Source organism: Amphiprion ocellaris, chromosome 17, assembly GCF_022539595.1.
Source record: "Amphiprion ocellaris isolate individual 3 ecotype Okinawa chromosome 17, ASM2253959v1, whole genome shotgun sequence".
Classification (NCBI taxonomy): Eukaryota; Metazoa; Chordata; class Actinopteri; family Pomacentridae; genus Amphiprion; species Amphiprion ocellaris.
Window position 1 is genome coordinate 2,199,108 of NC_072782.1, and position 24,406 is coordinate 2,223,513.

A 24,406-nucleotide genomic window follows, 5' to 3' on the forward strand; every position below is an offset into this window, starting at 1 on the left:
ACCAGTAAAACCACAGCATGATTACCGATAAATAACCACAACTCCACATTATTCCTTTGTTTTAGTGCAAAAAATACATTATGAAAACGTTCACATTTAGGGAATTATCTTTTTAGACAATATTATGAACAAACTGAAATTTCTTCAGAAAAATAAGTTAAATTTCAGCAATATTATTCCTCAGTTTATCATTTCCACATTACAACTTCAATATCACAGAGTGTCTACAAAGGAACACAACATTTGGTCACAGCTATCTGGAACTGAACGATATAGGATTTTACTTTATGAGACAATAAAAGGCAAAAAATAAGACAAAAAATGAGAAAAATTAGACAAAATGACAGAAAATGAGACAATCGACACGAAACAAAACAAAAACGAGACAAAAAAATTGACAAAAAAGTTACAAAGCGACAAAAAAATTAGACAAAAAATTACAAAAACGAGACACAAAATGACAAAAGCGAGAAACAAAATGGAAAAAAATTGGGCAAAAACGATACTAAACAAAACAAAAAAGACACAAAAAATTAGTCAAAAAAGCTACAAAGCAACAAAAAATGAGACAAAGGACAAAAATGAGACAAAAAATTACATAAATGGCATGAACGAGACAAAAAATGACAAAAGCGAGAAAAAAAGACAAAAAAATAAACAGACAACACAAGCGAGAAAAAGTAAACACAAAGCAACAAAAACATGAGACAAATGGGGAAAAACCAAACGAAAAAAAGACAAAAACAAGACAAAGTATTACAAAAATGAGACACAAAAGAACAATGAGCAATCTAGTATTTCACTTTATGATCAAAACAACTTGTCATGGTCTAGAAATTATTTTAAATTTATAGTTTTACTAATTTATAATCTGCAGTTAATGTCTTCTCTGCAATTTTTACACTTTGAGGGCTGGATTGGACCCTCTGGAGGGCTGGCTTTGGATAAAAGTTATTAGAAAAATTACCCCAAATGACCTAAAACCTGTTCAAAAATCACATAAATATCTCCAGAAATGACCATGATGAGCAGAGCAGAGAGAAAAAGTCTGTAGAGGCTGGAAACATGATCTCAAATATTGTCTAAAATGACAAAAACACGTCCAAAACTATTGAAAAATTAATTTTAAATTAACCAGTTTGTGCAAAATGACACTTACCCAAACTTATTGAAAATTAGTCAAAGATTACCAAAAACTGGTAAGAAAATGAAAATGCCTGCATTCAAAATTATTTAAATTATTAAAATTTGCCCAAAAGTATTGAAATTGAAATTGTCCAAAATGACTTAAAGTTTGTTCAAAATGACATGAATTTGCAGATGGTGGGATAAAGATGATGTTAGATTTCTTTTAGCGGCTTTGGATCACCTGAAACAGGAGCAGAGTGACACCTCTTACTCTTTCCTCCTCTCTCACTGACGGACCGGTTTCTGGAAGCAAAAAGCGACGAAACGCGTTCAGACAACCGAGAGTTTTATCGTTATTTGAAACTTTCTGCTTCCGTTTCAGAGGTGTCCGTTTGCAAACAGAGTGTAATTAACTCTGTTCAACTTTACCTTACATTTACTATTGAGGAAGGCTCCTGTCTGTCCTCATCCATCGGTGTTGTAACGTTAGCTCAAGGATAGAAACCGATAATTGACCGTTAATTTTATCGGTTCTGTTGTTTGTTGGTTTCACCTTCCTCCTGCTGCCTTCACTGACATGGCTGCTAATCCTCCAGGACAAGGTAAATGTGAAGTTTCAGGTGTAATAATGTTAATTTTGAAGTTCTTTGTGTTTATTTCCAGGGGCGCAGCTACAATCTCCGGATGCCCTGAACGCCTCCTGGCCCCCTTTGAGAAAATAACATTTAAAATAAAACAAAAGCTTCTTATTTCACATCATTGTTAACGTTCTCCGTTATGTCTTATCTGTGTGTATTTTAAAACAAATTTCAGTAGCAAATCTAGTTGTGAACGGGTGAATTATTACTGCACCTCAAAAAATTTCAACATCACGTAAAAGTGCATTCATGGTTTGTAATTTGATCAAAAAGGGAAACTTTAATGTATTCTGTATTCCTATACACGTGACGTGAAATATTTTAAGCCTTGTTTTATCTATACAGTATCTTAAATCATTACAATCAGTCACACAAGAAAGAAATTACAATACAACAATGATCTACATCAAAAGTTTGTTCATTTATACACTCAATACTAAATTTTCTCACTAAAAAATCATTTTCTAGCCTAAATTATTAGTCCTCTAGTATGTGAATAAATGGAATTCTATAAAATTCTGTCATATAATGTCACATAGAACGCTACTTATTTCTAATTTACCAGTTTCACCAAACAAAACTATGAACGCAACGTGTTCATAGTTCAACTTCTTCCATTAGGGATGTACATTACTTACATAAATAGATCAATGTCCTTACAAAAATATAAATATTTCAGTCAAATACTTGTATTTTTGTGTGTAATCTTAGTCATTCTTTGTGTCCTAGAGAAATAAATAAACAGAATGGACATCATGAAACAACCACATTTGTGTGCTGCCTTTAAAAAAGTGTTACTCTGATTTAGGAAATGTTCGATAACGTTCTGTCTTTCACCTCAGATCTTTTTCTTTGTCGTCTCGTTGTGTTTTTCTTCCATTCAGCCTTTCCAAACAAAGCCCGGGTTGCGATCCTGGCTGAGCTGGAGAAGGAGAGGAGGCGGCTGATGCAGAGTCAGTCCATGAACACACCTGGAGCCAGGTAGGGAGAGTTTGGAGAACCGTTTTTAGTTTAAACACGAAGCTGAAAAATGGCTTTAAATTAGGGTGAGTGTTATGTGTAAATTTTTTTTTTACAGTAGTCATTGTTCAGTTTGAAATCATCAGAAGGGTCAATCTATAGCTAAATCTCGGAAGTTTTCCAGCCACATATTAACATTATAATCATCTATTGTTGTCTCCTCTGTTTCATCTTGAAGCATCTCGCTGTCCAGACCGAGTCTGAAGGAGTTCAGGGACAACGCAGAGCAGCAACACATCGCTGCTCAGCAGAAAGCCGCCCTGCAGGTGACACTCAAAACCTCCATCATCAGATCTATTTACACAGAAACAGGATGCAGAACTATAAGAAACACTCTGTGTGTCTCATGTTGATGATCAGCTTGTCTTATTCAGATCACAGTAATACAGGATGTTGTTGATGGAATATTTAGTTTGGTTTTTAGTCAGTGTTGGTGAGTTTTCATGTTTTTGACTAATACAGACAATACATTTCTTGTAAATCAGAAACAAAAGCTTCTATCCTGAGACGTGTTTAAATTCCAGCTAAATTAACAGAACAACATCTTAAACCAAGGAGTCAAACTCATCTTAGTTCAGGTTCCACATTCAGCCCAGTCTGATCTTAAGTGGGCCGGACGAGTTCAGTTACACCATATTAACCTATAAATATTCACTTTTTTTTCATGCAATAAAGTATGTTATTCAAACGTTCACATTTAATGAACAAAACATTATGAACAACATGAAGTTTCTGAAGAAAAATAAATGCAATTTCAGCAGCGTTCAGCCTCAGTTTATCGTTTACACATTACAACTTCCAGATCACAGTGTGTCTACAAAAGAACACAACATTTAGTCATGACCAAAACAACAGCAATTGGACAAGTAAAGACAAAAAACAACAAAAAAACAAGACAAAATATTACGAAAATGAGACACAAAATGACAAAAAAATGAGACAAACGACACGAAACATGTGTCATCAGTGATGATATTAAACGGTGAATGTTGTGTAGAAGCTCCTCAGTAACACAAACCTCCACTGTGTTTCCTCCTGCAGCACGCTCACACACATTCATCAGGCTTCTTCATCACTCAGGACTCATCTTTCGGTAACCTCATCCTCCCCGTCCTTCCTCGCCTGGAGCCCGATTCCTGACCTCTCTCCCCCCCTGATCTCCCCCCTGATCTCCCCCTGATCTCCCCCCTGATCTCCCCCCTGATCTCCCCCCTGATCTCCCACCTGATCTCCCCCCTGATCTCCCCCCTGATCTCCCACTGATCTCCCCCCTGATCTCCCCCTGACCTCCCCCTGACCTCCCCCTGACCTCCCCCTGACCTCCCCCTGATCTCCCCCCTGATCTCCCCCCTGATCTCCCCCCTGATCTCCCCCCTGATCTCCCCCCTGATCTCCCCCCTGATCTCCCCCTGACCTCCCCCTGATCTCCCCCCTGATCTCCCCCTGATCTCCCCCCTGATCTCCCCCTGATCTCCCCCCTGATCTCCCCCCTGATCTCCCCCCTGATCTCCCCCTGACCTCCCCCTGATCTCCCCCTGATCTCCCCCTGATCTCCCCCCTGATCTCCCCCCTGATCTCCCCCCGATCTCCCCCCGATCTCCCCCCGATCTCCCACCTGATCTCCCACCTGATCTCCCCCCTGATCTCTCCCCTGATCTCCCCCCTGATCTCCCCCTGATCTCCCCCTGATCTCCCCCCTGATCTCCCCCCTGATCTCCCCCTGATCTCCCCCCTGATCTCCCACCTGATCTCCCCCCTGATCTCCCCCCTGATCTCCCCCCTGATCTCCCCCTGATCTCCCCCCTGATCTCCCCCCTGATCTCCCACCTGATCTCCCCCCTGATCTCCCCCTGATCTCCCCCCTGATCTCCCCCCTGATCTCCCCCCTGATCTCCCCCTGATCTCCCCCCTGATCTCCCCCTGATCTCCCCCCTGATCTCCCCCGCTGTGAGAAAACTCTGCTGCCCATCAGTCTCAGTCTCTCCCTGTGATTAATAGACTGTTCGTCGTGTCGTGAACCGTCTCAGGGGAGTGGGAATCTGTCGCTTTCACATTCTCCAGACTAACAAGCTGGCTGCTGATTCTGGGGAAGCTTTCCAGAGAGCTGGAAGATGGTGCCAAATAGTTCTAAAACATCCTGATAAGTCGTCTGCAGGCTGAAGATCTCCATCATCTCCATAAAACGCACATTCTGTCAGGATTTTTTTTACATTTCTGATTGTTTTGTATTGACCTCTGGATAATAAAAGCGCCACATTCAGTTGATTTTTAGTTTTTGTATCATTCTTTTTTTTATTTTTGCAATAAGCATGAATTGCAATTGGAACGGACCCACAGAAGAATGTGAATGTAAACTAAAGATAACAGGAGGGCTCTAGGGGGTAAAAGAGGTCATTTTAAAAGGAAAAAACATCCCATCATTTAGGTAAAGATGTCATAGAAGAATGCTACACACTGGTGGTTCATTTTTTTCCTTTTTGAGTCAATATAAGACTTATTTACCTTCACTGTCCACCTTGTTTTTCATGGTTTATTGTAAAACAGTGATCAGCAGCACAGAATAAAGACTGTATACTGATCAGACTCTCTACTGGGATGGCAGGTTTTCAGAGATCGTCACAGACTGTTGGAACAGGACTGTACTGGATTCTGAGCTGCAGTGTTTCTGGTGACAGTCCCAGAGGACGAACAAACAGGAGACTGTTCCTCCAAGAGTCTCACTTTCACACGGATGTTTCACAATCACACAAGAGGAAATCGATTAGCTGTGAGGCAAACGGAGCTATTTCTACACACATGGTAGCAGATATGCGGCCAGAATACATCAGAAATACATGACTGTAGAAATCTAAAGGTACATGTCCACTAGATCCGGCTGTTTCCTGCAATCTGGTGCGTTTCCCCGCAGCTCATTTGCATAAAGTAGACTTGACGTCTACTTTATGCAAATCTGATGTGGCGTGCAGAGGTCCGACGCATCACGAAACTTTCCTCAAACATCTAAACTAGCCGTCGGTGAACTAAAACGAAGACAGATTCAGCTGCTGCACAGATTATTTCTCACCTCACGCTGAACTGTTTTCGTAATAGAAGAGAAAGTGCTGCCATGTTGGTCCGGCTTGAAATCCAGGAGCAGACATCTCCCAAGTCGATGCGTTTGTCCAATCAGGGGCAGGATAGTTGGAGAAGAAGGAAGCAGGAGTTGATCACCTACTGGCCTCAAGGACACGCCCACTCCGTTTACATGCGGGAAAAACTCATCTAGGTGACACGTGGCTTCAGGCTTTTCTTTGACATGATGGTTTGTGTTTGGATGTTTTCTTTCACAGGAGAAAGTCTCTGCTTCAGTCGGTCCAATATAATAACCGTCACTTTGACACGATAGGCAGCAGTTCTCCTTTCGCCTTCATCATTTTGATCTTGGCCTTGATGTCGTCGTCCATCGCCTGCCGGCAGTGATGGGCGTAATGAGCCAGCGTCTCCTCCTTCTCGTCCCACGGTTCCAGAGAATGAAAGACCTCCGGAGCCGCCAGGCTGAGCTCAGCGATGGCTGCCGTACGGGAGATGGTGTTCCGGTCGACGCCGACCCGGTCGAAGGCCACCTTCATGGAGACGCTGCGGCTAAACTCCTGCAGGGCGGCCATGTAGCGAGCAATCACACCCACCACGTTCTTCACTGGAGAGGAAACAGGGATGGTAAATTAACTCAGCTACCAACAGGACAACACTTCTATCAGCGTGATCTTACTCCTGACTCGAGGGTTTTCTCCGTCCCGGCTCCTCTTGGTCTTCAGGTGATGCTCCAGAGGACGGAGCTCCATCTCCTCGAACGAGTCGAAGAGAGGCGGCGAATCGAAGCCAGCGACGTCTTCAGAGGAAGTCTTGTGTGAACTTCCTGGTTCCATTTGATTGGAGCAACGAGGCCAACGCTTCTCTAGAAATAGATATAGAAAATAAGTTAAGATCTACTTTTCTCATCCCGGATGAAATTATTTTGCCAGAGTACAATAAACAATAAACAGAGGTTGGTGGAATATACACAATTACACAAAGCTTAGTAGTAAAATGGAAATAACAAAGAACACTAAAAGTGTTTGAAGTGTCACAGTGTGTCTGAAGTGTGTAGTGTCTAGAAAAAAAATCCAAATAAATTAAGATAAATTTTTAAAAAATTAAAAATTTAATAAAAATAAAAATAAAATAAGATACCACAAATACAAGATGAAGATTTTACAAATACAATTAAAAAAATATTTTAAAATATATAAAGCAGCAAAGCGAGGACAGGAGAAACTGTGTGCTGGTGGAGTTTTTATTATTATTTTTATTTTATTTCGATTCTGGCACTCCTGGACATCTGTAAATACTAGATTACTGTTTACTACTATTGTCATCAGTATCTTCTACCATCGCTTTTCTTCTTACTTTTTTGCACTTATTGTTTTCTTATTCTATTCACCTACTCTGAATTGGAATTTTGCACTAAATATGCTACATAAAAATAGAGTTTTTTTAAAAGCATTGTCAGTTTTTAAGGATGCATGCAGTACTTTAGCTTTTCCGCCTACCTGGTCGCAGTTTGTCCTGCAGGAAGTCACAGATGAGTTGAGCTTTTTTGGTCAGTTCGTTCTGCAGCAGCTGTTTCTCCTGCTTTAGGCTGGAGATCATCTCCATCATCTGCTGGTTTCTGCTGCGTTCTGCAAAAAGTAGAACTCGGAGCTTCTCCAGCTCGATGTGGCCCAGTTCAGCTTCACACACACAAGAATAAACATGACAAATAACATTGAGAAGCAACAGGAATCCACAACAAACACCCCATTCAGACATCTATTTTCTGTACCTGCTGTCTTCTCCGTGGTGGAGCTGCGTCCCTCAGCCTGGTCTATGGTCCCTGTGGTGCAGCTGCCTCCACCCATCACCTCCACCTCCACCTCTGATCTCTTACAGCCCAGATGTTGTCCATGTTGGGAGTGAAGGCAGGATGAGAGTGTGTTTGGTGTTGGACGTCCTATTGACAGATTAATAGCGCCTGTCTCTGCTAGCCCCATGCTAGCCACATTATCCAGAGTCTCGTGATGTTCTGCCGATGCTGCTTCCAGCTTGATTTTCTTTCCCGTGGCGCCTCCTCCTGGTGCCCCGCCTCTTTTCCTGGATGGGCGTGGCTCATAGTCACCATCTTCATCTGTAGCTGACGAATCACATGCAGCGATGTCCAACAGCCAGATGCTGAACTCCTCCCCCTCTGATGCTGCTTCGCTGCTGGAGATGTCACGTGATGTTCTCATCGCCACCTGAGAGGTACGAAAGTGAGTTAAAGTTACAGACTGAATGTTAAATTCGACTATAAACCATGTGCTCTGATCCCAAACAGGCTGAGAGGAACATCAGGGGGAAGCTCAGTGTGAATGATTGAGTTTGGACATTAAAGGGATGCTCATTTGGTTCATTTCAAGAGAGAATCCATCATAATTGGTGTGCCAGGTTCTGTGTCCTTCAAGGTTCTACGTGAAACCTTTCAGAACCACTGGATGTCAGTAGAGCAACAGCATCAAAACAAACAGCATGTCGGCCACAGCTCCTTTCTCCTTTCACTTTTATTTACACAAGAGCCAACACTAAATTATCCAGCTGCAGCCATTAGCACACGTTAGCGTCACCATTGGTCTGTTTACAGGCACAAATAAGGTCAATAGCTTCAAAGGGAGGGACTCAAGCACTAATGTATACCAACACTGGACTGACTGTCAGTACATGGAACAGAGAAGCTCAGATCACAGCAGCCACACAAAGAGAAAATGTTATATCTTTACATAGCATGTAGTTGTATGCCGCTATATTAATGCCAAATCTTGCATATTGCACCTTTAAACGAGGCCATGAGAGGTGGAGGAGACAGCTGGTGTATCTTTTGCAGTCTTCAGAATCCAAAAATCCAATATAGATTGGTAATTTATGAGCACTGTGATGCTATCTGTAATCTTCTGGAATCATCTTAGTAACCGTTATATTCTCAGACGTCCATGACTTTTCTTCAACAGCATCGCCTACTCAGGTTTTGGATGCACATTGTGACATCTCTACAAGTTATTTAACCCTCCAGTTGTCTTCATTTATGGGCACCAAAAAATATTGTTTCCTTGTCTGAAAAAAATCCAAAAATTCAGTAACAAAATCCCCAAATATCTGAAAATTTGCAAAACCTTCAGGAAGAAAATTCTAATAATTCCTTAAAAGTTGCCCTTAAAAGTTTAATTTTAAAAAAATCCCCCAAATTTGGCAAGAAAATTCTTGTAAATATTTTCAAAAATGAGTAAAAATCTTTAAAAAAAAATTCTAAAATATCTAAAGTGATTCCATATATATCAGTAAAACTTCTAATATTTTCTTTAAGAATATTCAGAAAAAAATCAGCCAAAATCCAGTGAAATTTGCTGGATTTTGGTTGACTTTTTGTGAATGTTCTTAAGAAACATTTTTAACACTTCTTTTTTTCCACCAAAAAATGTTCAAAGATTTCCCAAAAATGTTGAAAATGTGGACATCAGAAGTTTCACTGTGAAAATATTTTTTTTTCTCCACATTTTCAAACTTTAAAACGGATCAATTTTGGCCAGCAGGACGACACGAGGGTTAATTCAACAGCATGTTGCCTAACAAAGTGTTTGCGGGATTTGTTAGCTAACCATAAGTATTTGCCCCCGGACTCCAAAGCTCACGGACTTTATGGTTTAATAGTCACCATAAGTTTCCACATTTGGAAACTCAAATCAAAACACTATTAAATTTTAGATCAAACCAACAAAACACCTTAAATTTGTACTTTACCTTACCGGACGAACGTCCTCCAACAAACGTCTCCTGGTCACTGAGGGGCCAGTGGTAGGCGTGGCCAGCGCTACAGCCCCACACAGCGACGGTGACGCCGCCGCCATGGGAACCTGGTGTGAGCACGTTGCCATAGGAACCACAGGTGATGCGCTGCAGGCCGGGGAGGAGGCTGCAGATGGTGCCGTGGCTGTGAGCCCATCGGACCAGTTTACAGAGACCATCAGAGGTGGTCTGGACCAGGCTGGACATGATGGAAGTCTAAGAGAGAGAGAGAAACGAAAAGTTAAATCATATCATTAAGGTTTACTGATTTAATGTGTATCTGTTTGTTTCTGTTGATGACACCATTGGCAGATTTAGATGATGTCCATGATGGTTTTACATCTAATTCAGTGTGTAGGTGTCCAACATGCGGCCCGTGGGCCAAAAGCTGTCCTTCAGAGGATCCAATCCGGCCCTCAAAGTGTAAAAATTCCAGAGAAGACATTAACTGCAGATTTGAAATTTGTAAGACTGTAAATTTAAAATCATTTCTAGAACATGACAAGTTGTTTTGATCATAAAGTAAAAATATTACATTGTTCATTGCTCTTTTGTCGTTTTGTGTCTCATTTTTGTAATATTTTGTCTTGTGTTGTTTTTTGTCTCTTTTTGTCTGACTTTGTTTGTCTCATGTCTTTTTCATTTTGTTTCTTGTTTTTGTCATTTTATGTTTCCTTTTTGTCTCGCTTGTTTTTTTGTCTTATTTTTGTCATTTTGTTTTTTTCTTTATTTGTTTTGTGTATTGTTTTTGTCAATTTTTGTTTTTTGTCTCACTTGTTTGTCCATTTTTTGTCTCATTTTGTCATATTTTGTCTCTTTTTTTGTCATTGGACCCTTTTTTTGTCACTGTAAAGTTTTTGTCTAATTTTTTGTCTCTTTTCTGTTTTGTTTCGTGTCGTTTGTCTTATGTTTTTGTCGTTTTGTTTCTCGCTTTTGTTGTTTTGTGTTTCCTTTTTGTCTCACTTGTGTTTTTTGTCACTTTATTCATTGTTTTGTTTCCTGCGGTCACTAGAAGTGGTGCAACCCCGTGCACAAGTGTGTAACCAATATTTAAATTCCTGATTTTGAATTCAAGAAAGGGATGGTTTTCCTGCAGGTTTGCATATATAGTCAAAGAAAACTGTGGTCTGTTTAGCTTTCCCTCATCCCTTTCTTTTTGCCCCTGCATGAGGACCTGTTACTCTATTTAAACATCTGAAAAAGTCACTTTTCTTCTTCCTTCCAACTTCTACAGCTGCATTACTGCTTGCTTTTTGCTGAAATTGAGTCCTTTAATTCAGTTTTATTAATTAATTCTTTAATAATGAAAGCACATTAATGGAGAAAATTATCTAATATTGCTAGTTCAGTCATTGTGGGTTAGTCTCATGCATAAGGCCCATGTGCACATCTGCATTCTATGTCTTTAAACAGAAAACTGCTTCTAATTCACAGTGAAAACACACATTAAACTGCTGTAATATTCTTTAAAAAACTGTTCAAAAAAAAAAAAAAGTTCTTCATTTCTCTTCCTCTCGTTCATTTCTGCCTACAGGTAAACCCCCTAATTCAATAGACACGAGAACAAATCCCCTGCAGCCCATAAACATGTCCCATAATTACCTTTTTTTGTTTGCTTTAAATTAAAAAACCTTTCAGCTCAGCAGGTTTCACATCCTCATTAATTCCGCCGATTCACCCAAAAATAGCTACAATTAATCTTGTTAGGAAGCGAATCGTGTTTGACAAGACATCATAAATATAATATCCCGTGTCCAGCATTTGTTTAATTACTGCATTCTTTGTCTGGAAGGTTTAATGTCTCCAGGATCCGGTGTGGAAGTGGGTTTACTGCTGCAGCTGGAGAGGAGGAGGAACTGTAGCTGCTGAGCGCTGCAACACTGACGGCTAGTGGCCAGAGACGGTACTGCATCCAAATATAATATATAATATAATATAATATAATATAATATAATATAATATAATATAATATAATATAATATAATATAATATAATATAATATAATATAATATAATATAATATAATATAATATAATATAATATAATATAGTACAGTACAGTACAGTACAGTACAGTACAGTACAGTACAGTACAGTACAGTACAGTACAATACAATACAATACAATACAATACAATACAATACAATACAATACAATACAATATAATATAATATAATATAATACCATACAATACAATACAAGACAATATAATATAATATAATATAATGTATGTTTTTATTATTATTATTATTAGTGCTACATGCCCTTATTATGTGTATTTTTTTAATATGGTGGAAGACATATTCTGTAAGTCAAACAACAATAAAAATGTGAGTAGTTAAGACTAAATATCCATAACAGGTTTCAGTTTATCCATAAATCATGAATCTAAATCCTACTTATAAGCATACTGGCAGAAAACAAAGCTTAAAGAACCCATCTGGTGAAAATTATGTGGCTTGTTTTTCTTTCTTTCTTTCCTTTTTACTTTAACATGTTCGTATGGTGGTTTTTTCACTTCTCACAATTTCAGCCATATAAACAAAATGACACTGTAAATAAACTACCTGACTCTAGGAGCAGAAAATGTTTGGGAACAGACTAAATACTCACATCAGGTTTCAATTTAGCCTTAAATCATGAATCTAAATATTACTGACAGGTTTTAAAGCCCCCATCTGGGAAAAAAACGACTTTTTGGCCTTGTTAGCATGTCTATATGGTACTTTTTATTGCTGTTTTTGTTTATTAATACACTGGAAGACACATAAAATAAGAAAACAGATGCAATTATTCCTTCCGTTCTAACAAAATGATTATGTAAACAGTACAGAGCAAAAAAAAAAAAAAATGCTGGGTAATGAAGTAAATATACAGTGAAGGTTTAAATTTAACTCTAAATCTTGATTCTTGTAAGTTTTAAAGACCCCAGTTGGTGAAAATCAACCACGGTAGCATGCCACATGGTGTTTTTTATATGCTGGAGGACATATTATGAGTAAAATAAGCAACAGTCAATGCCATGGCTGAGAATTTCCACCTTAAAATTGCAGTGTACTGATAGAAGTCTCAAAAACAACAGGAAAAACAGTTTTCCAGTGAGCTGGTGTGCTCCAGCTGCTGCCAGTGATGATAAGTGAGTGAAAAGAGAGACATGGACTTCAGAAATTGTGGTTTCATTGTTTTTTAAAACTGATTTTAAGGATGAAAAGACTTGTGCCGGACACACAGTAAACATAAAGACTTGAATGAGGTTTATAGAGTGGATGAAGTGTATTCAAAGCATTCTTTTAGCTGTGAGTTTTAATCAAAAAAGACATTATAATTTGTTAAGAATGACAGCAAGTCATTCAGTTCAATAAAATATACAAAACTGTGTGTCAAAATTAAATCAATATCAACTCGTATGTGAGATTATTTGGGTTCATCCCTGGAATATCTTCTCTGCTACGGGCCTGGAGCTACATTTAAGTCATTTTAAGGCACTAAGTTGTTATTTTCATGAGGAAAAAGTAACTTTGACACAGAAGGATGAGTTTTTAGGGGTTAAGTCAATAACCAGGGAGGAGGTTCATGTAATTTCTTTAAATAGATAGATAATAGATAGATAGATAAATAGATAATAATGTTTGTCTATTTTTTTGTTGCTTTGTCTCTTTTTTGTGTCATTTTTTGTCATTTTGCTCCTCTTTTTGTCATTTTGCATCTCATTTTTGTAATATTTTGTCTTGTGTTTGTCTCTTTTTGTCTGACTTTTATTATTTTGATCATAAAATAAAATCCTCTATGGTTCAGTTCCAGATGACTAAATGTTGTGTTCCTTTGTAGACACTCTGTCAGCTGGAAGTTGTAATGTGGAAATGATATACTGAGGCTGAATGCTGTTGAAACTGAATTGATTTTTCTTAAGAAATTTCAGGTTGTTCATGATGTTTTGTAAAAAGATAATTCCTTAAATGTGAACTTTTTTGCACTAAACAAAGGAAACATTTGGAGTTGTGGTTATTTATAGGTTATTACGCCCACTTTAGATCACATTGAGCTGAATCTGGCCCTGAACTAAGATGAGTTTGATACTCCTGGTGTATCTAAAGCAGCAGAATGAGGCAGTTAGTGGCACATACAGACGCAGTGACTTTCTGCGGGTTTTTCCATGGATGCATACATTGACTTGACTGAACTTGCTGCCATGGCTCCACCCTCCGTTAGTCAGACGGGCTACTACGTGTTCCGACTGGAGCCTTTAACTTACAAGCATCTCGGAGAGAAGAGGAGGAGGAAAAAAAGAAAACCAAGGAGAGGACTTTCCCCCCGGCTTTTTATCTGGAGGAATGAAACAAGTTCCGCAGTCGCGAGTTTTGTCAGCTTTAAACTTCAATCCGGAGACTTTCTGTGCGTAAAAACGACGCGTTTGTTTGCTTTTTCCTGGACTTGGATTAAGTTCTGCGTGGAAACTAATGATATTTGAGAGCGGAGAGAGAAGAGGAGGTGGGTGTCGAGACTGTGGGGCGCTTTTCTTGTTCCTTTTTGCGCATGGATCTCGGATACAAGCTTTTTAGATTTGGAACTAAAACGTGGGAAAGTGACCTGATTGTCACTGCTGCTGCTTTTTAAAGCTCATCCAGGCAGATACTGAAGGTTTAACTGTGGAGGAAAAGCTGACTTTGTAGTGAAAGCCAGATAAAGACACGAGTTGTATTAGAAGTATTAGAATAATGGCACTAAAAGCCAAAGTGTTGTATGATTTCCACTCTGAGAACCCGGGAGAGATCTCCATAACAGAGAACGAGCTGGTGACTCTGTTCAGCGAGGAGGAGCTGGAGGGGTGGCTGGAGGGGGAGAACAGCAGGGGGGAGGCTGGCCTCTTCCCTGCTTCCTATGTGGAGATCATCCAGGACCACATCACCTCCAGCACCAACAACAACGGCTTCTCCTCACCCAAATCCAAAACCCAGACCCCCAGCCATGCTTCCTACACGTCGTCAGACTCCCAGTCTCAGAGGGGTTTGGGGGCTGGTAGTGGTGGGAGCAGCTTCCACACCAGTCAGGGCAGCGATGACGACTGGGACGATGACTGGGATGACACCTCTCCAGCTGCTGACGCCCCTCAGGGTTTCGGCAGCAGCCCTCCCTTGTACCCGGTCACCACCTCCCTGCCGGGTCGGGGCAGCGCCCAGAACCAGCAGCAGCAGCAGCAGCAGGCCAAGAGCTCAGCCACGGTGGGGAGGAACCTCAACAGGTTCTCCACCTTCGTCAAGTCCGGAGGTGAGGCCTTCCTGCTCGGGGAGGCCTCGGCTTTTGTCAAGGACGGGGACAGGATCTGCGTGGTGATGGGGAAGCATGGACCGGAGTGGCAGGAGGACCCCTACCCATTCACCTGCACCATAGACGACCCCACCAAGCAGACCAAGTTCAAAGGCATGAAGAGCTACATGTCCTACGGTTTAACCCCGACACACACCAGCATACAGGTCAACCGCAGGTAAAAGTTGTTCTGCTCTTGTTTCTCTTCCTTTTCCTTCTGTTCCTTCACCGGTTCCTTCAATAAATGTTTCTGAGGCTTGTCCTTTGGCCACAATTGTTCCCACAAAATGGCAAAAGCAGATCTGTGGATTCCTGCCATCTGGAGTCTTCTCCTCTTACCTTCCTCTGCTCCTCTCAGATCGTTTCTTTGGCAGTCAGTCTGTCATTTCAGCTACATTTTAACCTCCATTTGGTCGGTTTCCCTTCTTTTTTTACCAACTTTCTTCAATGAATCCTCCAACCTGTCTGCTCTTCCCTTCTCCCTGCAGGTACAAACATTTCGACTGGCTCTACGCCCGGCTCGTGGAGCGTTTCCCCGTCATCTCGGTGCCCCACCTGCCAGAGAAACAGGCCACGGGTCGCTTTGAAGAGGACTTCATCTCCAAGAGGAGGAAGGGTCTGATCTGGTGGATGAACCATATGACCAGCCACCCCGTGTTGGCGCGCTGCGACGTTTTCCAGCATTTCCTAACATGTGGGGCCGATGAGAAGGCCTGGAAACAAGGCAAGAGGAAGGCCGAGAGGGACGAGCTGGTCGGGGCCAACTTCTTCCTCACTATCAGGTAAAAGAGGGCTGAGGATCTTTTTATTATGAGCCTATAAAACGTATGGAGCAGACGCCAGGAAGCCTTTGACTTGGTGCTCAGGAAAAATAGCAATGAACAAAGAGCCTGTAATCTAGGATTTACGCTTGCAGATGGGATACTGTGTGTGAAAAATCAGGATTGCATCACATCTTGATATTTCCAGCAGCTCCAGTTGAATTGCAGGAATGTTTCGGTGCTCTAAATCACTCCAGAGTTTAAGTAAAGCGCTTCCAAGGATTTTCCTCCAGCATTCACAAGTCAGACAAGGAGAGATCTGTTGTAGTGGAACTTCTACACCAGAAAGAGCAGGAAATAGACTAGAACAAGGGTGTCAAACTTACTGTAGTTCAGGTTCCACATTCAGCCCAATTTGATCTCCAGTGACCAGTAAAATCACAGCATAATAACCTATAAATAACCTATAAATAACCACAACTGCAAATGTTTCCTTCATTTTAGTGTAAAAATGTTCACATTTAAGGAATTATCATTTTACAAAACACAAGCAAGACAAAAAAATGACAAAAATGAGAAACAAAATGACAAAAAAAATAGACTAAAAACACAATCGAGACAAAAAGAAAACACAAAATGACAAAACATGAGACAATACGTCTGACAAAGGAAGACAAAAACAGACAAAATATTACAAAAATGAGACACAAAATGACTAAAGAACAATAAACAATCCAGTATTTTACTTTATGATCTAAACAACTTGTCATGGTCTAGAAATTATTTTGAATTTATAGTTTTACTAATTTACAATCTGCAGTTAATGTCTTCTCTGTAATTTTTACACTTTGAGGGCCAGATTGGACCCTCTGGAGGACCACTGTTGGCCCACGGGCCGCATGTTGGACACTCCTGGAATAGAATGTGATTCTGCTACAAGTCAGATCATTGGATTTTACCAGCAGCTGTGCTCTTTGCATTTTTCGCTCATAAAACATTCTTGCAGCTCTAGTCACTAATGCAAGCTCAGACTGAATGTGTTACGTTCTACCTCGATCTGGAGCGCGTTAAAGGCATTCTGGGAAATTTAGGTAATCAGATGTGACCTCCTGAGGGACAGGAGTACATCTCAGCAACGGTTTAAATCACTGAATCACAGCTTTTGAAAACCAGTAGTGTAAAAGAGTAGATAAATCAACAGGAAAACCTGGTTTTCTGTCTTCATGGAGCTGAGAATAATCAATGTCCACATGCTTTATAATGGTATTAAAGTTTACTTGAATGGTATTTGCCCTCTAACAGGGAACTGTTATCTGTTTTCGGTGTTTTAATGTGCTGTGACTGAATGCTTTCATCTTGAGGAGTGTCTGATAGTGGGAGAGATAAGCTCAACAGAGAGATGATCTGTTCATGTAATAAAGATGACGAAATGTTCCAATGGAAAGGATTTCAACGCGAAACCATAAAGTCTTAGAATCACTTTACAGTCATCGATTAAATCCCTTGAAAGTCATGTTTGCATATAAAAACTGCATATTTAGAAAATTTGTTCTATGAAAAGGATCCGTTCCCACCTTAAACTGGCATAGATGTAAGTCTACACAGCTGTCTCCTGATAGTACAGATCTATGAACCAACATTCCACCACTCACTGCTGCTCGAGCACACCGGCTCACCGTCAACTCTGCCCAAACGCTGTAAAACCTCTGAGCTTATGGCATCATCACAGTTGACCTTCAGCTTGCATTTAAGAGTAGAGCTCTGTCTGGAAGTCATTAACCTTCACATAAGTTTTAGTCATGGTGCCTATTGCTATCTAAACCCCCACAACGCAAACTGTTAGAAGCCTCACCTGTTGGAACCAGGTGCTAGAGCTAATCTACAAAACACTGCCTGACATGCATGACCTTCATCTTGCTCCGATAGCAGTCAGCGTATTTTCAATCTGTTAAGTGTTTACCAGCATTTATTTGTTTAACAATGAATCATTTACATCTCTAATTGGCACTGTTACATACATGTTTAAAATACTGGCATCAAAAACCCCGCCCCACAAGCTGAAAGGATTGATTTGTTACAGATGAAACCCCAGAAGTCTGTGTTTTTGAGATTGTCATTGGTAAACTGCAGTTTCAAGGTGTAAAAGCTTAAATGTCCTCATTATATGTCTTCCAGTGCATAAAACACACCATACAGACGTGTCAGCAAGGCATAATGCTTGATTTTCATTGCCTCAGTGTCTTTAAATGACTGTCTTTTCTCCATCAGCACGCCCGCTGTCCCCCTGGACCTCCAGGAAGTCGAGAGCAAGATGGAAGGCTTCAAGACGTTCACCAAGAGGATGGACGAGAACATCGTGGTCGTGAACGCCACCATCAACGAGTTCGCTCACAAACAGATGGCAGGGTTCAAGAAGGAGTATCAGAAGGTCGGACAGTCCTTCAAACTCCTGGCGCAGGCCTTCGAGTTGGACCAGCAGGCCTACTCAGCGGGCCTGAACAAGGCCATCGCCTACACCGGTGACGCCTACGAGGCGATCGGAGATTATTTTGCTGAGCAGCCGCGACAGGACCTGGACCCCATTTCTGACCTGCTGGACCTCTACAGAGGACATCTGGCCAACTTTCCTGACATCATCCATGTGCAGAAAGGTGGGGAAGTGTGTTTCTTTATATTGAGTTCATGTTCAAATGTAGAGTACACAGGAACAGTGACTAACGTTTCAAATTAAATAACCCTTCATCTGCAGAGCCTGTTAACACACTGGAAAAAAAGGCTGTGCTCTTATTGCTCTGGTGGTGAGCAATGAAAGAAGTATGCAGCAGAAGTTACATACTGACTAAACAATGCATTAAAACTGCAGCATGCTTGCAAGGAAGGAAGCAGATGCAGGACTAAGCATGCATAGTGTTTACTTCGGTTCAACAAGACATGAAATGAGAGGTTTGAGTCACCGACAGAAGGCCGTTCACTCTCATTTTCCACGCTGCAGACTGTAAATCCTTCTTAAACTAGAGACACACAGATTTCTTTATTTTAGCGTGTATTTAAAAAGCAATTAACAGTGTTTCTTAAAGCCATCCAACCCCAACTATCAATCCTGTCAATATGAAGGAAGACAATATCCAAAGACCCAGATTCTGACTGTTTCCTAACCAAAGGCAACATCTGTTTTCATTTACTGAACTGCTCTGTCAATCTGGGTTGAAAACTGAAACCCACGGCCCATTGTAAGACTCCGGGTACTGAGAGAGCCTGTACTTGCTCACTGGAAAACACAACACACACACACACACACACACACACACACACACACACTCACACACACCCACATGCACACACAGACATTTACAAAGGATTTGCAGAGGAGTTAGCTTGTTAGTTCCCTGCAGGTTGGGAGGAGGGAGTTGCTTCTGGCACGCAATGTCCAGACATTTGCCAAAGCTAGAGGCACGGTTTCTAAAGTCCGCTGAGCTCTGGTCTCCAGACACAATCACGGCTCCGAGCTCTGGAAACAGCCTGAATTGCAATAGTTCCTGTGACTGACAGGGCTTCACCTCCTTCTGGATTGACAAATAACACTTTGTCTCATGTCCGGCAAAGACCACAAACCTTAAACAGCGTTGGATGTTTCCTTTGCTTTGCTTCCTGTTGCTTAAGTTCTGAGTAATGATTGAGGTTTCTTAACTTTCCTAATATGTGAATTTAATATTAACACATCTCTCTATGGAGCATGATCTTGTGGGAATCTTGTGGTATTTTGTATGAAACGGAGGACCGCTTTTGGCCCACGGGTCTCATGTTGGACACCCCTGGTCTAATCAGTCCTGTTCATTCCTCTCAGTCTCTAGACTTCATCGCTGCTGTCAGACTTTGACTGCTGAGTAACGCCCGATGAACTCATGGCCTTAAAGCCAGATCTGCTGTCATGGTTGTGAAATAAGTGCCATTAACAAAAGACGGCTGGTTTATCTCCAGCTCCCATGACAGTCGCTTTGATGAAGAATCAGGAGAATGGATGGACTCAGCAGCATACCAAAGTAAACTAGCTCCAGAGGATTTACATCTGCACACATTGACCTCCATTCCTATCTCAGCAGCTCTGCATTCCACACATATCCATCCATCTCATGTAGAAAAAGTAGCGCCGCAGTGCATCAACAGCCTGGGCTCTTTAGGTGGACTGTTTAGTTGACCTAATTGTCTCTGTACAGTATCGGCCGTCTTCGCTCGCTCTGTCTGTGAGGTCCAAAGGCTACATGTGATTTGAATGAGGGAGATTCCTGGGCCTCTTGTCCTGTGTTGCCCTGGGACTGCAGGAATGCAAAATGGAGCAGGATTAGGTTCCCCCTCCTCCTCTCTTTCTGCTTTTCCTCCTTCCTCCTGGAGAAAAATAGGACGAAGAAGAAGAAGAAGAGGGGAGGTGTGTGTTGCAGGGGCTGCAGAGCTGTATGAGTTTCCCAGCAGCAACAGTACAAGAGTTCAGATTATAATCGCCTTGGCAGCGGCCAGAGCAAAATTCAAGTTAATTTCACTTTGTGGCTGCACTTGAGCAGGTTTCCTAGATCACACGAAAACCTGCACAGAAAGGTCTAGAAAAAGAGACTGAGTCAGGGAGTTCACACTGGAAAAAATGCCCTTTTCAAAACAAGAAAAAAGAGCTTATTTCAAGGAACGTTTTGCTTAAAATAAGTGAAAAAAATCAGACAATAGAACAAGTGAGGAGGATGTTGGCAAAGCTCACATCCATCATGGACAATCCCTCTCACCCACTGCATGACACTGTGGGGTCTTTAAGCAGCTCCTTCAGCAGCAGACTGAGACATCCACCCTGCAAGAAAGAGCGCTATCACAGGTCCTTCATCCCATCTGTTGTAAGACTGAACAACATCAGCATCACTGGCTGATGTTAACATAAACTGGACTATATCATTACCACCCCAAACCATAAAATCTGCACTGACATTCTTGCACTGCACATCTTTGCACTTTTAAACTTTATTTTTATTTTTTCTGTTAAAAAAAAAAAAAAAAAATTTTCACCCTTGTATATATTGTAAATAAAGCTGCTGTAACAACGTAAATTTCCCCTGGAGTGGGGAGAAATAAAGAACTTTATCTTATCTTTATCTTATCTTAAGTGAAAAACGACTTGGTAAGATTTCTTGAAAAAAGATCTGATATTTAGAATATTGAGATCTCAAAATTAGCTGGGAAAACTTATTTTAAGCTATATTTTACCAGGATTGTCACGCTTAGGTGACGTGCAAAAAAATAGCAGTTTTTCACTCAAAAATAGATTTTTGCTTTCATGTAACCTCCTACTTTGAGATGTATTAACCCTCCTGCTGTCTTCATTTACAGGCACCAAAAAATATTGCTTCCTTGTCTGAAAAAAATCTGCAAAAAAATCCCCCAAATTTCTGAAAATTTGCAAAACTTCCAGGAAGAAAATTCTAATAATTCCTTAAAAGTTTACCTTAGAAGTTTTATTTTGAAAAAATCCCCCAAATGTGGCAAGAAAATTCTTGTAAATATTTTCAAAAAATTAGTAAAAATCTTCCAAAAAAATCCTAAAAACATCTAAAGTGATTCCATATATATCAGTAAAACTTCTAATATTTTCTTTAAGAACATTCACATAAAAATCAACCAAAATCCAGTGAAATTTGCTGGATTTTGGTTGATTTTTTTGTGAATGTTCTTTAGAAACATTTTTAACATTTCTATTTTTCCACTAAAAAATGTTCAGATTTCCCAAAAATGTTGAAAATGAGGACATCAGAAGTTTTACTGTGAAATTTTTTTTCCCCCTCATTTTCAAACTTTAAAACGGGTCAATTTTGACCCGCAGGACGACACGAGGGTTAAATAACTGTTTCCTGACCGTAGCTTTATATTTCAGTACAGACACAAGAGTTCTAATAAATTATACTAGGAATTTCCTGTATTTACATTACTTGCTCATCACAAATGTCAAAATAACTATTTTTTTCTTTAAAAATTGAAAAGAAAAATCCTTAGCTCTGGTTTAATCTTAATTTCTCGTTCTCTGTCCACCGTCTTCTCCTTCCAGGTGCGCTAACTAAGGTGAAAGACTGTCCGAAGCAGGAAGGCGACCTCCACGACCGCTGCAACATCATTTCTTGCGCCACGCTGGCAGAAATCCAGCACTTCCACCGCACACGCGTACGAGACTTCCGCTCGCAGATGCAGCACCACCTCCGTCAGCAGATCGGCTTCTTCCAGAAGATCACCGCCAAGCTAGAGGACGCTCTGCAGAGGTACGACGACGACCAGTAGGAGAAGGTACGGCAGAGGTTGGACTACAGAGGCCTCGAGGACGCTGGAGAGGAAGCCTGAGGAGGGAGGTAATTGATGGGTTCCACTTCTAGTAACGGAGAACGTCTTGTTGTCTTTTAAGAGAGAAACCCTTGGAGACTTGCGTTGCGAACGCTGGAAGAAATACACCACTCTTTGAAAAATACAGGCCACATGACAACTTGTTGGATTGTCTGAGCGGCTCTGATGAATGTACCAGTAACAGGGATTTTGCTGACGCTCCAGGCACATCTTGCAACTCAGCGGGACTGCGGGAAATATTTAAAACAGCTGCTTTCGATATGCCGGGGGCCGCCGTTTGATTCCCGGTTTCGGGGTCACGTGACCGACTCCGCTGCCTCGATGCTCCATGGACGCTCTCCATCAGAAGCAAAGATAGGAAATCACTTCAACTGGATGTTTTAATGCTTCAATGGCAGAACTAAATGATTTTTTTTTCGCTGTCTTAATGTGTGTTTGTTTTTACTTGAATCACCCACTCAGTATTGTTCTGACAGCTCATGTATGTGACCCTGGAAAGAGGGAAGGAGGGCATAATCCACACCCCTGGATCAGATTAGTAGCTGGATTTCCATTACATCTTGAAATCTGACCTACTTTGGATGTCTAACCTCGCTGTCACACCTTGGCTGTGTCCTATTCTGTAACCCTCCGTTCTGTATTTTTAGTCTTTTTTTTAACCGTCCATCTGCTCATTTGGGAAGTAGATCCACAGTTTCTCTTTTTTCCAGATGTTTTAGTAAAGCCTGACATCTGTCTCTTGGCTCGTTCCAGAGGAGGTCGGAGGTCAGCCTCAGGGTAGAGGCTCTTCATGATGGATGCTTTCTGGCATTGAAAGCCTGGACTGAGATCATGTGGACTTTATGTGATTATAGCATATTTTGAATTCTTTTCAGGGCAAAGACTTTGAAAAGAAATTGGCAATTCTTGTGAAAACTAGTCATCTGAAAGCTGGATTTGTGGCGTTAACCTTTTCAAACACTGCATATAGCACCTCACAGAACTGATTCTGGATCCTAGAGAGCCTCCAGTGCTAATTTAATAAGCCTGACTTAGAGAAACTCTTTGAATTTAAGCATTAGGGGGTTGCGGGATGAGCATCTAATAGGCTGAGATAAAAAGTTCAGTGCATTACCATGGTTTACAGTGTCTACTGCTGTCAGTTTTACACTCACATACTGTAGTTCTGGTGTGGCTTCACCTTCCTCTCCTGGGATTTTTACTTTACAAGGTTTATAACGAGACAAACCACCATCCTGGTTGTTGTTTTTTTAAGTATTCCTCAGAAATGTAACCCACTAGGATCACTAGGAGTGTTTCTCAACACGTTTCAATGTAACACGATGGGACAGAACTTCAGCAAACCAATAAAACTAGAATTTATTTCAATCACATATTTGTGTTGTTGACTCAAGCACATGATTTATTGCTTCCCTTGATCCGTTTCATGCAGTTAAATATGTTGTTTTTCAGATAGATAGATAGATGATAGACTTTATTGTCTACGGTGACAGAAATTCTCCTTTGACAGGTTCCAGTTCTCACTAGATAGAAATATTCCATTTATTTACATGAAAAATCCGCCACTGTTTCTCCATCTATTCTACCAGTCTTCCCTATACACTCAGTGAGGTTCAGCCAGCATAATAAATTCTGCTGTTGTCAGTGCAAAGTTTTTCCAAAGAAAAGTGTTATCGCTTGTTTTTCCTGCAAAGACGGCAGCAGTCGAGTGTCTGTTACCTGACACCAGAGTTCACAGACTGCAGATCAGATTACTCCGATCGCAGGCCTTTTATTATTTAGACCTGCCTCTTTCTCTGCTCCACTTATTTTCTCCTCTTTAATGTGTTTCAGTTGTCATTACTGGTAGTTATTTTGTGTAAGCCAATTCTCACGTCACCAATTAGATGAGCAGGTTTTATTTGCAAAAAGTTTTCCTTCTGTTCTGCTCTTTAAATCCATTAAATCTTAAAACTCTTAAGCTGCACATGGGTGGATTGAAACACTTACAGGGGCAGAAACACTTTGAAACCACCTAAAAATGCTGCAGCAGAGATGAATTAATTCAGGATTATTTATGCACATCAAGAAACAAGTTTAGAGTCAGGATTTAAAAAAGGAAAGATTCATCTACCTATGGGGTAAAGATTGGAAAAGACTTTTGTTTATCGAGCGACTCTGCAGCCCGAGGCCTACATTTGCAATTTGCGTAACACCACAAGACGGTTTATGTAATTATCACACATTTGTCAGCTGTTAATGTGTGTTTAAGTACTAAGCTTGTGCATTTTCATTGTAAACAAATAGACGGCTTGCTGGTATAAGATCATCTGAACGGCAGAGAT

At 40.8% G+C, this 24,406-nt stretch overlaps 3 protein-coding genes across 7 annotated transcripts; 2 read left to right on the forward strand and 1 right to left on the reverse strand.

Annotated features, from left to right (window-relative positions):
* The first annotated feature begins 1,413 nt into the window (after nt 1-1,413).
* Nucleotides 1,414-5,051, forward strand: LOC111563136 (ints3 and nabp interacting protein). 5 transcript variants are annotated; one of them, XM_055019017.1, is made up of 6 exons: nt 1,414-1,730; nt 2,651-2,747; nt 2,965-3,052; nt 3,828-3,930; nt 3,967-3,998; nt 4,047-4,152. In XM_055019017.1, the coding sequence occupies exons 1-4, from the start codon at nt 1,706-1,708 to the stop codon at nt 3,924-3,926; spliced, it is 309 nt and encodes a 102-aa protein (XP_054874992.1). In that variant the 5' UTR covers nt 1,414-1,705; the 3' UTR covers nt 3,927-3,930; nt 3,967-3,998; nt 4,047-4,152. The 5 variants fall into 5 exon arrangements, with proteins under 5 accessions (XP_054874992.1, XP_023117832.1, XP_054874991.1 ...); XM_023262064.3 differs by lacking the exons at nt 3,967-3,998; nt 4,047-4,152 and adding an exon at nt 4,785-5,051 and having other exon boundaries at nt 3,828-3,879; XM_055019016.1 differs by lacking the exons at nt 3,967-3,998; nt 4,047-4,152 and adding an exon at nt 4,201-4,289 and having other exon boundaries at nt 3,828-3,956.
* A 62-nt stretch (nt 5,052-5,113) lies between these two features.
* LOC111563135 (uncharacterized) lies at nt 5,114-11,434 on the reverse strand. Its single transcript, XM_023262063.3, has 6 exons — nt 11,259-11,434; nt 9,612-9,872; nt 7,627-8,077; nt 7,355-7,534; nt 6,535-6,720; nt 5,114-6,462 (listed from the first exon to the last, which is right to left on the reverse strand). Exons 2-6 carry the CDS (start codon nt 9,861-9,863, stop codon nt 6,155-6,157), a joined length of 1,377 nt encoding a protein of 458 aa, XP_023117831.2. The 5' UTR covers nt 9,864-9,872; nt 11,259-11,434; the 3' UTR covers nt 5,114-6,154.
* Nucleotides 11,435-13,914: 2,480 nt separating this feature from the next.
* On the forward strand, nt 13,915-23,455 carry LOC111563122 (sorting nexin-18-like). The gene is made up of 4 exons (XM_023262047.3): nt 13,915-15,136; nt 15,447-15,740; nt 17,988-18,370; nt 21,796-23,455. Exons 1-4 carry the CDS (start codon nt 14,370-14,372, stop codon nt 22,020-22,022), a joined length of 1,671 nt encoding a protein of 556 aa, XP_023117815.2. The 5' UTR covers nt 13,915-14,369; the 3' UTR covers nt 22,023-23,455.
* The last annotated feature ends 951 nt before the right edge of the window (nt 23,456-24,406 follow it).

Coding starts and splice junctions, on each gene's coding strand:
- LOC111563136 (XM_023262064.3), top strand. CDS start 1,706: ATGGCTGCTAATCCTCCAGGACAAG. Junction 1,731..2,650: donor TGCTAATCCTCCAGGACAAG/GTAAATGTGAAG, acceptor TCTTCCATTCAG/CCTTTCCAAACAAAGCCCGG. Junction 3,880..4,784: donor CACTCAGGACTCATCTTTCG/GTAACCTCATCC, acceptor TGTGATTAATAG/ACTGTTCGTCGTGTCGTGAA.
- LOC111563135 (XM_023262063.3), bottom strand. CDS start 9,863: ATGTCCAGCCTGGTCCAGACCACCTCTGATGGTCTCTGTAAACTGGTC. Junction 6,721..7,354: donor GCAGGACAAACTGCGACCAG/GTAGGCGGAAAA, acceptor ATCTATTTCTAG/AGAAGCGTTGGCCTCGTTGC. Junction 6,463..6,534: donor AGAAAACCCTCGAGTCAGGA/GTAAGATCACGC, acceptor TTTCCTCTCCAG/TGAAGAACGTGGTGGGTGTG.
- LOC111563122 (XM_023262047.3), top strand. CDS start 14,370: ATGGCACTAAAAGCCAAAGTGTTGTATGATTTCCACTCTGAGAACCCG. Junction 15,137..15,446: donor AGCATACAGGTCAACCGCAG/GTAAAAGTTGTT, acceptor TTCTCCCTGCAG/GTACAAACATTTCGACTGGC. Junction 15,741..17,987: donor AACTTCTTCCTCACTATCAG/GTAAAAGAGGGC, acceptor TTTCTCCATCAG/CACGCCCGCTGTCCCCCTGG.